At 49.7% G+C, this 12,327-nt stretch overlaps 1 protein-coding gene across 1 annotated transcript in view; it reads right to left on the bottom strand.

Moving 5' to 3' along the window:
• DNAH14 (dynein axonemal heavy chain 14) overlaps positions 1–12,327 on the bottom strand; it is a 332,088-nt gene that overhangs the window by 2,768 nt on the left and 316,993 nt on the right. The window contains exons 82-84 of the mRNA XM_045982293.1: positions 5,296–5,408; positions 4,265–4,404; positions 1,751–1,914 (exon numbers count right to left, since the gene is read on the bottom strand). Coding sequence (XP_045838249.1) covers positions 1,751–1,914; positions 4,265–4,404; positions 5,296–5,408 — 417 coding nt within the window. The remainder of the gene's footprint in view (positions 1–1,750; positions 1,915–4,264; positions 4,405–5,295; positions 5,409–12,327) is intronic.

Below are 12,327 nucleotides of genomic sequence, written 5' to 3'. Positions count from 1 at the left end.
TATCCAGAGAGGCTCAATATTAAACAGATAGCAATTCTCCCCTGAATTTATGCATAAATGAAATGTAATAAGCCTAGTGTCAAATTCGTCTAGAAGAGAAAGCATGCACAAGACAGTTTTCAAAAGGGATGACGAGGTCATGGATTTGAAGGCCACACTCATGTCAATACCGCCCAGTGATTACAGAGTCAGTGCTATCCCTATCGAAATCCCAGTATTTTTGCAAAAATAGAGAAATCTATCCTTACATTCATAAGGAGTCTCAAGGACAACTGAGTAAACAAAATAATCTTGAAGAAAGAAGTTGGAGGTCTTACACTTTCTGATTTCAAAGCTTATGATAAAGTGACGGTAACGAAAACAGTGTGCTATTGGCCAAAAGATGAACGTGGAGAGCAGTGGGACAGAACAGAGAACCCAGAAATAAACCCGTAGATGTTCAAATGATTTCACTAAGGTGCTAAGATGCTCAATGGGGAAAGGACAGGTCCCTTCGCCAACTGCACTGGGAAAATCAGACCTCAGCACACCGCACAGACCATGAACTCAAAATGGATCCAAGACCACTTAAGACCTAAACTATAAAACTCGTCAGAAGAAAACATGGCAGAAAGCTTCATGACTTGGCGCTGTTGCCAGTTTCCTGGCTGTGGCACCTGCAGCGCAGTAACAAGAAACAACACACTCGTTGAGCTTCATCTGCGTCACAATGAACAACGTCTGTTCAGCAGAGGACGTGGTCCCCGGAGCAGAGAGGTGCAGAGCAGGACCGAAGAACATACAAGCCACACGTCCAGTAAGAAATTAATGCCCAGGCTGCACATGGAACTCCTACAACTCAACAGCAAAAACCTGTGGCGAAAGAATAGGCAAAGGACTTAGACCTTCTCCAGAGGAGGTGCACGGACGGCCAAGGAGCGCATGAAGGATGCTCAGTGTCCCTCGTCGCTGGGGAAACACACCTCAAAATCACAGCGGACAGCACCTCACATCCACCAGGATGGCTACTATCAAAACCCAGAAAACTATGTGTTGGTGAGGATGTGGGGGGGGGGGTACCCTCGTGGGCCACCGGCGGGAATGCAGACTGGCTCAGCTGCTCTAACAGGATTAGCCAAATGGTTCCACGGTCCCACATCTAGACTTGCACCCAAATCACTTGAGAGCAGGGATTCAAACACTTGCGCCCGAAGTTCCCAGAAGCACTCTCCACAACAGAGGGGGTGGGAGCAAGCCGGGTGACCGCTGGCCGAGGAAGCGTGCCGCTATGGACTGAACATCCTGTCCACCCCCCAGCCCCCTGATCCCCGTGGTGAAGCTCCGTCACCCAGCGTGGCTGTATTTGGAGATGAGACCTCTAGGAGGTATTTAGGGCCACATGAAGTTGCATGGGTGGGGTCCAGATTCAGAAGGGTTAACATCCTTGTGAGGAGAGAGCAGAGAGCTGGCTCACCTTCTCCACAGATCCACACTGAGGAAAGCTCTGGAGACGGACTTGGAGCATGCGTGTCACAGAACTGTACGCTTAGAACTGGGTTAAAAAGTTTTACATTCTGTGCATTTTACCATTAAAAGAAGTGGGGAAAAGTAATAAAAATTCGCTTAAAGAAAAAAAAGAGGAAAAATGAGGATCTGTGCATACCTTTAGGACTTGCAGAGCACCCGGTCCAGGGGAAGGCCACGGGCGGGCTGCTGAGGGAAGGGCTGGATGGACAGACAGACACTCACTCTGTTTTAAGTGCACCAGTACCTTAAAGGCTCTCCTGACGATGTTGAGTCTCTTTCGGATGATTATGGAGAACTCCTCGTCTTTGATGTCAGTGGCATCCGAGGCCACGTGGTGGGTAAAGGTGAGGGTGTCTAGAGAGACTCCTTGGGACCGTCCATAGTCTTGAAGCACAGCAGTAAGAAAGGCTTTGGAGAAAAGCACACACCAGCCAGTTCCTGGGGAGTCAGGGGGATCAGGGGCTGTGTCCTCCCCAAGGGTTCCCGGGGGCTAGGGAGAGCGACACTGATGTACGTCATTCCCCGGGCAACAAAGCTGGGTCCCAGGGACAGTACAAGACCCGAGGGTGTCTGTGTCTTTCCCAGGAAATGGCTCCCAGGCCCTGGGCAAAGGCAGGCACGTTTTCCCTGGAGCTGCTAAGCTGTGGTGGCTGTTCCTCCCCTCAGTTGCATGAGAAATGCTGTGTGCAGGTGGGAAAAATGAGACCGAGACAGTGGAAACAGAGTTAGGATGTGAGGAGGCAGGCTGAGAGTTACACTGGACCATCACCTGGAACCACCCATTCCTGAAGCCAAACCACTGGACTTCCTTTCCATTCACACAAGCCTAGAACCTACTCTGTGTTGCTCTGTCAGGTCTGGATTGCATTCTGCGTCTCAGTACCAACACCCTCGCCCACACCTCTTCCCTGTTCTTGCTGCCAGCTCCTCTCCTGGTGGAATACATCCTGCATAAGGAATTCCGTCCATGACTCTTGTCATGCCCCTGCCCCACACCAGTGCTCGCAGAGGGAATCGCAACGCCTCCCCTGGGCAGTTGAGCCCCTGCTGTGCAGCCTGTGTCCTCTACTTGCTGCTCTGGGCACCTCATGTGGCAACTGTGTGCCCGCCACCTGCCTGGGACAGCCTTTCTCCGAGTTCCCTGTAACTCTTCCCTGTAACTCGGGCTGCGCTGGCCAGCCCGAGTGGCTCCTGTCCTCCTCTGTGGCCTTTTGGAGCTCCGCAGGCTTCAGGAGAGGGGGCTGGGGCCATGAACATCCTGTGCACTGCTGGCCGCAACCGTCCCACAGTGGCCTGAGCGCTCCGCGTCGCTGCCCCACCATCGGTGGAAGCCCCCGTCTCTCCCGAGCTCCAGCCCTGCAAGCCAGCCTCTCGCCAGCCATCACGTGGTCTTCCCCCAGCGTCTCTGTCTTGCCAGGGGGCTGTCCCCTCACTGCTCATCACTTTGCTCCTCCCCCGTGCCCTGATTGCAGTAAAGGACATCAGTGTCCACCCAGCTGTCCGGGCCAGAGAGCTGGAAGCTGTTCCAAACCCTCTGCTCCCTCGGGGTCCATCTAAGACTATTTTCCAGGTCCCCTCCAGGCCACCACCAAGTCCCACCTGGACAATCAAGCAGACCCCACCCATGCTCCTCCCTGGCCTGTGATGTGGCGGAGGCCCCTGGGGCCGCGGGAGGGTCAGACTCCCCTAGAGTGCCCCCTAGAGCCAGTCCACGCCCACTGTTCCAGCTTCCTCCGCACCCCGCACGGCTTGCGCTTGAGCTGTGGGAACCTTCTCCCTCCCTATGTACGCTTCCCCTCTTGCGTTGGGCCCTTGGGCTCTAACAAATGCAGGGGCCCCCAGGTCAGGGCTGCGGAGACACCTTGGGTTTCAGTCAGACCCACCACGTTCCCAGCTCGCTGCAGGTGCGTCTGGCTGTGTGACTGGGAGAACCACGTCATGTCTCTGTGCCGCAGCTTTCCCCGGGGCACAAGGATGGCGACGTGCAGGAGCCCGTAAGAGCACACGGGACATGATGAGCCTGTGTCCCCCACGTCCTCGGAGCGGCCCAGGCTCTGGGCGAGCCCACAGGGTACAATCCTGTCCTTCTGGCTGCTAGTACCCGGACGTCCCTCACGGGCAGCAAGCTGCTCCTGGTCGCCCTCCCTGACCTCTGCTTCCATCCCCCCAGGTTTGCCCCGGAAGTATTCCTTCATTTCTTTAGTCACATACATTCACTCGGAGAGTCGATCATTTTCCAAATATTTGCCAAGAGATTTTTAGGTGTCAGGGGCTGAATCAGACGCTCAGGATACGACGGGGTGTGAGGACAGAGCTGGCGCTGCCCCCTTGCCCCCCCCATGATGCCCGCAGTCACACACCGCTGGCCACGGTCAGCTGGGAGGTCTCCTTCCTGCCCAACGGCTGTGCTGAGTGTGGCACCTGAGACCCGGCATCGTTTGTTACTCAGTCACGATGGCCGAAGCACAGACTCACTCCCGTGGCAGGAGCCCACCTCCATGAGTCCCGATAAAAGGGAGTGGCCTCCGAGAGGGACCTGGGGTCAGCCTCGGACCCCACAGATCAGTGGCCTCCAGGCCCTGCAAGGTGCAGGTGTGGTCTGGCGGGGATGGTTGGGTTCAGCCTGTGGGGAGGCAGGGAGACAAGGTGCCTAGGGCGAGGTGCCTGTGGGCCGTGGGGCTCTCATGCTGGAGGGGAGGAGGAGGGAGGCCGGCAGCAGGGGACCTGGACACTGACGCGCCTGGGTTCTCATACTCACCTTGTGGAAAGAAGAAAGCTGGGAGCCAGTATCTTGCAGGAAATCCTTCAAAGAAATCACTGTGTTCCTCATCAGGGTATCTGGGGGCTTGGGCAGGTGATGGCGTGGAATGCTGCCAGGTTGTGACGAATTTCATATACCTGTTAGAGGCAGAGTGGGGAGGGGGCGGCCAGAGGTCAAGGGCACGGCCATCCCATGGGTTCCTGTGACCATCCCTCCCAGGCCCTTCCTTCCCCTTTCATCTCAAGCTCCCCACACTTGGGACCCAATCCTGCACTTGAGGGGGGACCGACTGTGGTTTGGACATGCCGGGAGGCCATGGATTTGGGGGATGAGGGGTACTGATCTGCAGGGGGGTCCTGGCTGTGCCCCGAGGAATCTGGATTGTTCCAGAGTTGCTGGTTTCTCGAAGAGGACATGCCCCAGCACTCAGAGTTACATGGCATAAGAGGGAGTTTGGACGGACTCTGGAACCTGATTTTCTGGGTTCTAATCTCAATACTCCCACTTTCCAGGGCCAAATCTCTGGGCCAGCTTCTCAACGTCCGGCACCTCCATTCGCTCGCACGTGCAGCTAGGACGCTGCAAGACAGTACCTCCCGTGTGTCGCGGGGCCCTTGATGACAACCACGTGAGGACGTGGGAGAGGCACTCCGGGGGTGTCGGCTGCTCTCGTGCTCAGATGGTTTCCATTTGTGTATTAAACATGTTTAAAAACGACACATAACGGATTCTCATTTCCTTTCACGTTCCCCCTGCTAGATTCCCAGGACACAGCATAGAGTAACAGAAGGAGACAGGCACCAGGTCTGGCCCTATCTGTTCCCTTGGAGTGGGATGGACTGCAGACAGGACCCCCAGCACCCCGTGTCTCCAGGTCCCCATCCTAAACTGAAGATAACAGTCCCCTCCCCTTTGCTAACTTCACATGCTGCTCTGAGAACCCCAAAGACCAAGCATATGAAATGACGGGTAAGCTGTGAAGCCCAAGCCCAGACAAGGAGGAGACGTGAAGCGGCTTTTATCCATACCGATGATGTATCGCGGTGTAAGCCATTTTGGCCCAAGTATTGAAGAAATTCACTCGCTGGATGAGATCATTAACCCAGGAACTCAGTGCCTTACAGGACATGTAGGCGTGTTTCTGTTGGGATTCAGAGATAGGCTCAGCATTTTTTTTTTTTAAGACTTATCTTTGGGGTTATCAGAAACATATCTGCGAACTTTGGTAATGTACTCAATTTCTAGGGAGAAGTAACTTGGTAGGAGGATGCCCTTTTCTAGCCAAGGGCACACGAGAAATGGGAAACTAATATCTAGGGAAAGAAGCATGATCTTGATGGTGATTTTTTTTTTTAATTTATTTATTTGACAGAGAGAGATCACAAGTAGGCAGAGAGGCAGGCAGAAAGAGAGAGAGAGGGAAGCAGGCTCCCTGCTGAGCAGAGAGCCCGATGCAGGACTCGATCCCAGGACCCCGAGATCATGACCTGAGCCGAAGGCAGCGGCTTAACCCATTGAGCCACCCAGGCGCCCCAAAGCAGCATGATCTTAATTGTGCTTTGGACAAAACAAGTGCTATTTCCATCCTGGCTGAAGGCTTTCCTCTATCTCAAGTCCTTCGATCTGCCCCTTTCCCTTTCTCTGGGCAGCTTAATTTACTTGCTGTTAGATGTGAGCAATTTCAACTCCCTGGCCTTCCCCTATACCAAATCCTATAAACCCACCCGCCGCCTACTAGTGAACTGCCACTTCTCCTCCCAGTTCTGCAAAGCCTTTCTGAAGCCTTTCCTCTCTGCTGTAGCTTCAGCTTTCCATTCTTTGCCCTGTGTATAACATGCACTTCTGCCCTCAACACACAGCCACCCAACACTCAATCCTACCTGTTTGATTCCTTAACAAAATACCAGCAGTTCAGGAGCACATTAAGAGGGTCAAACCATGATCAAGTGGGATTCACCCTGGGATGCAAATCAGTCAGTGTGATGTACCACATAAACAGAATGAAACAGAATGAAGGACAAAAATCATATGATCACGTCAACAGCTGCAGGAAAAGCATTTGATGGAATTCAGCAACCTTTCATGATAAAAATGCAAAACAAAAAAAAACCCAAAACAAAACAAAACAAATTAGGTCTAGAAAGAATGTTCCTCAGCATAATAAAGGCCACATATGACAAGCCCATAGGTAACATCATATTGAATGGTGAAAGGTTGAAAGCCTTTCTTCTAGGGTCAAGAACAAGACAAGGATGTCTGCTCTCACCATTTCTATTCAACACAGTATAGAAAGCCCTAGCCATGGCAATTAGGCAAGAAAAAGAAATTAAAAGCGTACAAATTCAGAAGGAAGAAGTAAAACTGTCTCTGCAGAGGACGTCATTTTATATATAGAAAACCCTAAAGATTTCAAAAACCTGTTAGAATAAATGAATTCAGCGAAGTTGCAGGATATAAAATCAAAAGAGAAATTAGTCACATTTCTACAACAAACTAACAACAAACTATCTGAAAGAGAAATTAAGAAAGCAATCCTGTCTTCAATAGCATCAAAAATGACAAAATGCTTGGGACTGAATTAGGATAAAGAGGTAAAAGACCTACACACTAAAAACTGTACAAAATTGTGAAAGACTTTGAGGAAGATACAAATGGAAAGATTTCCTGTCTTCTTGGATTGGAAGAACATTGTGAAAATGTCTACAGATTCAACACGATCCTAATTAAAATTCCCAAGGCATTTTTCACAAAAATAGAAAAAGTTTCCTAAAATTTATGGAATTACAGAAGACCCCAAAGAAATTCTAAAAAGGAAGATCAAAGCTGGAGGCATCATTCTTCTTGATGTTAAGCTCTATTACAACATTGTAGTAATAAAAATAATACAGTACTGGCAAAAAAATAGGCATATAGACCAGTGGAACAGAATAGAGAGCCCAGACAAATCCAGTCATGTATGGTCAACTGATCTTGGAAAGGTACTGAGAACACAAACCGGGGTAAGGACAGTCTCTTCAACAGACGAAGCTGGGAAAACAGGATATCCACGTGCAAGACCAGGACGTAGGATCCCTATCTTATACCACTCACAGAAGTAGAAGTGGATCAAAGACTTAAATGTGAAATCTGAAACCATAAATATTCTAGAAGAAAACATATGGAAAAAAGATCCTTGACATTGGTCTTGGCGATGATTTCTTGGATAAGACAGCAGAGCACAGTCAACAAAAGCTAAAATATAAACAAGTGAGACTATATTCCTTCTACACAGCAAAGGAAACAGCTGGTAAACTAGAAAAGCAACATACAGAATGGGAGAAAATATTCACAAGTCACCTGAGAAGGGTTTAAATCCAAAACATATAAAGCCCTCATCTAACTCAATAGCGAAAAAACAACAATCTGATTTAAAAATGGGCTCAGGGCCTGAAGAGACCTTTTCCCAAGGAAGAGATACAAATGGCCGACAGGCCCATGAGAAGGTGGTTTACATGACTAGTTACCAGGGAAACACAAACCAAACCACAAGGAGATGTCACCCCACACGTTAGGATGGTTTTCATGAAAAGACAAGTGATGACAAGTATTGGTGACAATGTGGAAAAAGGAAACCCTTACACGTTGTTGCCAGGAATTTAAAATGGTCCATTTATTTTATTTTAGAAACAGAGAGCAAGCATACCTGCGTGAGTGGGGAGAGGGAGGAATCTCAGGTAGAGTTTGTGCTGAGCGTGGAGCCCCAGGCGGGGCTCAATCCCATGACCCTGAGATCATGACCTGAGCTGAAACCAAGGGTCAGATTCTTAACTGAGTGAGCCTCCCAGGTGCCCCTAAAATGACTGTCATTATGGAAAACAGTATGGTAGTTCCTCGACAACGAAAACTTGAACTACCACGTGAACTTCCACCAGTGTACACGAAGGAACGGAAACCCGTGTTTTGAAGAGAAATCTGAAGTCTCGTGCTTGTCACAGCTTTATTCACAACAGCCCGGATATGGAGATAACCTAAGTGTCTTCTGATGAATGATGGGAAAAGGAAAATGTGGCATATATATACAATCAAATATTACTCAGCCATGAAAAAGGAAGGAAGTCATGCCATTTGCAACATCGCGGATGAGCTCATAGGGCCTGATGCTAAGTGAGGTAAGCCAGACAGTAGAAGATAAACATGGTATCGCTTCCGTGTGGCATCTAAAAAAAAGAAAAGCCATTTCTGTGGAGACAGAGAATGGGTTGGTGGTTGCCGGGGGTGGGGGAGGGGGAAATGGGGGTGATGCTGGTCAGGGCACAGATTTTCAGTTATAAGACGAACCTGCTGAGGAGCTCAGACATTGCTGTGAGGAGGTCAGAAGCATCCTCACCATCACACACACTAAACCGGAGTTAATTTTGTTACCTGTGATGGCCACATTCACGATCTTGATCTTGGCAATCACTCTACAATGTTATCAAATCATCACACAGTATACTCTCAACATACACAATTGTATTTGTCAATCATTCCTCAATAAAGTTAAAAAATCCTCCTTGTGGTGGGGGAGAAGAAAGGCCCCTCAGCCCTTGCCCCCATGACCTCCTTTTCCTTCCTTTTTTTTTTTTTTAAAGGTTTTATTTATTTGACAGAGAACACAAGCAGGCAGAGAGGCAGGCAGAGAGAGAGAGAGAGATGAAGGGAAGCAGGCTCCCTGCTGAGCAGAGAGCCAGATGTGGGGCTCGATCCCAGGACCGTGGGATCATGACCTGAGCCGAAGGTAGAGGCTTTAACCCACTGAGCCACTCAGGCGCCCATGACCTCCTTTTCTTTACCGTCCGGTTTCTTGACAAATTCACTGGTTCCTGGCCCCTCTTCCCACGGACTCTGAACCTGTCACCTTTGGTCCTTCCTCAGAGGTCTCCAGCAACCTTCTACTTTTCCTATTCCTGAGCCTGCCCTCACCGCTCCCGCCTATCCTGCTTTGCACCCGTTCTCTGCAGGTCCCCTCTGCCATCCTTCTTGCCCTGGCTTCCGTAACCACTTTCTATCCTAACTTCCTCTCCGGTTCTCCTCACTGGCTCTGCTGCTCCTTCCCTCCCCTTTGCGCTGGTATTGTCCGGACCATCGCTCTTCTCTTCCTATTTCAGCTTCTTCTCCCAGAGCTACTCTGGGACTGGCCTTTCCACCTTGTCTAGGCAATCCCTAATCTACTTTCTGTCTCTAGGGATTTGTCTGTTCTGGACTTTTCCTGGAAACGTAACCCTACCACATGTGCTCTTCTGGGGCTGCCTTTGCTCACTCAGCATTGTTTTCAAGGTTCGTCTGTGCGGTAGCACATGTCAGTACGTCTGTCCTTTTGATGGGTGACAATCCGCCGTGTACACGTGCTGGTGTATACCGATGCGATCTACATACCTACCATATTGTTTGTCTGTTCATCAGGAATGTTGTTGTTTTTGTCTTCTCGCTATTATAAATAACGCCGCTACGAACATTCAGGGCAAGTTTTTGTGTGGCTAGGTTGTAATCTCTCTCGGGTATATACCTAGGAGAGGAACTGCTGGGTCAAATGGTAATGCTATTTAACGTTTTGAGGAAATTACAGATACTTTCCGAAGTGGCCACACCATTTCCCATTCCCAGGAGCAGCACACGCGGGTTCCCGTCTCTCCATACCCCTGCAGTGCTGGTTATCTCTTTTTGATTCTACTCATTCCAGTGGGCATGAAATTGTAGCTCACTGGGGTTTTGACTTGCATTTTCCTGATGACAATGGAGGTTAAGCATCCTTTAATGTGTCTGGTATTTCATCTGCTGTGAGGGTCACGGTTTGAGGGGAGGCTGGCTCAAAGGGAGAATCTGGCTTCTGGAGCAGTGGTTTTGTGTTCATCATGTTCCCTTTTCAGCAATCCTTGCTTATTTCCTCTTTCCTGCTGCCAGAACTTCATGGCTGATTTCATTCCTTTTCTAATAAATTTTCTGTCTCTAACACTTGATTTTCTGCTTAAGACTAAATCCCAGTAACCATTTCATCTTCTGTTTGTAATTTTTAATTTGAAAGTGTCATTCAATTTTTTTTCTATCTATAATCAGCAACATATTCTCATTGCAGAAGTGTGAAAACATAGAAAGGACAGGGCAGCAATAAAAATCACTCAGAATGCTGTCATCCCGCGAAAATTTTTCTGTATGTTTTGTTCCAGTTCTTCCAGTTCTCGCCACACACACACACACACACACACACACACACACACACACACCTGATTCTCATTTGCAGTAGGTCAGTTTCCATGAACACTACATTAGTGAACGCTGAACTATTGCTCCTGGTCACCTGTCACCCAGTCAAGAAATCATCTGGTTTTATGTGCATTTAGTGTTTAAAGACCTCTATATAGTATTGATTCATAAATACTGAACCCATGGCCAATAGCAGTAGAATTTACAAGTGAACCTTTATTTTCTCCACAAAGCACATCACAGCCTTCTGCGCAGGAAGGCCACACTGCCTTCCAACACTACACTTGGGAGCCGTTTGGAGCAATAAAATCGCCAACAAAAAGCACAAACATGTGAAAAATGTAGCACTAAACAGATTGTGAGAAGAAAACAGAATGTCACCTTTTTGGTCTCGGCTGGGAATGTGCACATGGGGGAATGAAATTTTTGCCCCTCTGCACAAGTGTGTAAGTGACTCTCCAGGAGTGCAATTTTGGAGTTAGAAATAATGTTTAGGGGCACCTGGGTGGCTTAGTCGGTGGTGCGTCCAACTCGTGATTTTGGCTCAGGTCATGATCTTGTGGGTTGTGGGAATCGACCCCCTTAACGGGCTCCATGCTCAGCAAAGAGCCTGCTTGAGATTCTCTCCCTTTGTCATTCCCCCAGACTTGTGTTCTGTCTCTAAAATCTTCAATCATTTCTAGGGGCATCTGGGTGACTCAGTTGGTTAAGCGTCTGCCTTTGGCTCAGGTCATGATCCCAGCGTCCTGTGATCAAGCCCCACATGGGGAAAAAAAAATCCCTGCTCATCAGGGAGCTTGCTTTTCCCTCTGCCCCTCCCCCTGCTTGTGTACACTCTTGCTCTGTAAAAATAAATAAATAAAACCTTAAAACAATCTTTAATTTCTAACAGAAAGCAAATTTTCAAAGATGTAATTCATGGATAATAAGGATAGACTTGGCAAGGGTCTGCAAGGATCTGTGAGGGCCTGCAGACCACTCATGGGAAGGAGGGATGCGGCAGGTGCAGACCGGGAAGAGGAACAGACCCCACCCCAGGTGTGGGAGAGCCACACAGATTAAAAAAAAACAAAACAAAAAAACCAACATTTGGCTCTGAAAACCAGAGAGGCCTAACTTTGTGAGTTCTAACCATCACCGGGGCTTAACACTGGGAACTTAAAAAAAAAAAAAAAATCAGCAAGCCTGTCTCTGGGAGAGCCTGAAGGGTGAGGGGAATGGCCCTTAAAGGGACAGAAGGGCAGTCTGGAGACAGACCCGGTCTGAAGCACTCGAAGCTGTTAACTCATCACAGAGCCTGTGAGGGAGGGACAGAGATCCCAGGGAGAGCCTCCAGGAACGAAGGGGCTGGCAAGTGCCATCTCCCTCCCCCAGCCTACAGACACCTGTGGGAGCAGCACAACTGGCTTGCTCCCCAGCCGGCTCCCTCCCCATCTTCTTCACACACACCCCCTCCAGCCTGTCCTCCAGCACAGCTCCCCTCCCACAGCAGATGCGCACAGACGGAGCACGGGCCCCTGCCCACATGCATGTGGTGGATCCACTGCCCTCCGATGGTCCCTTGGCAGGAGTGCATCCATTCCAGACAGGGGCCAGCCCTGCTCCGGAGTGAGTGTGCAAGCAGCCCAGACAGGGCCAGCCCCGCTCCAGGGAGAGGGGAGGAGAACAACAGGCCAGTCTGACTGTGACCCCAGCAGTGGGCTGGGGGTGGGCAGCTGGTCTGACTGCAGGCCCCGCCCACCACCAAAAGCTCAGAGGATACCACAGGGAAAGTGCCTGCAATTTGGGGCTACTTCATCTCTGGTAAATGCCTGGTCTGACTCAACTCAAGCCCAGGGCAG

Source organism: Meles meles, chromosome 17, assembly GCF_922984935.1.
Source record: "Meles meles chromosome 17, mMelMel3.1 paternal haplotype, whole genome shotgun sequence".
Lineage (NCBI taxonomy): Eukaryota > Metazoa > Chordata > Mammalia > Carnivora > Mustelidae > Meles > Meles meles.
Note: the sequence above shows the minus strand (reverse complement) of the source record. Positions and strands in the feature narration are given on the sequence as shown.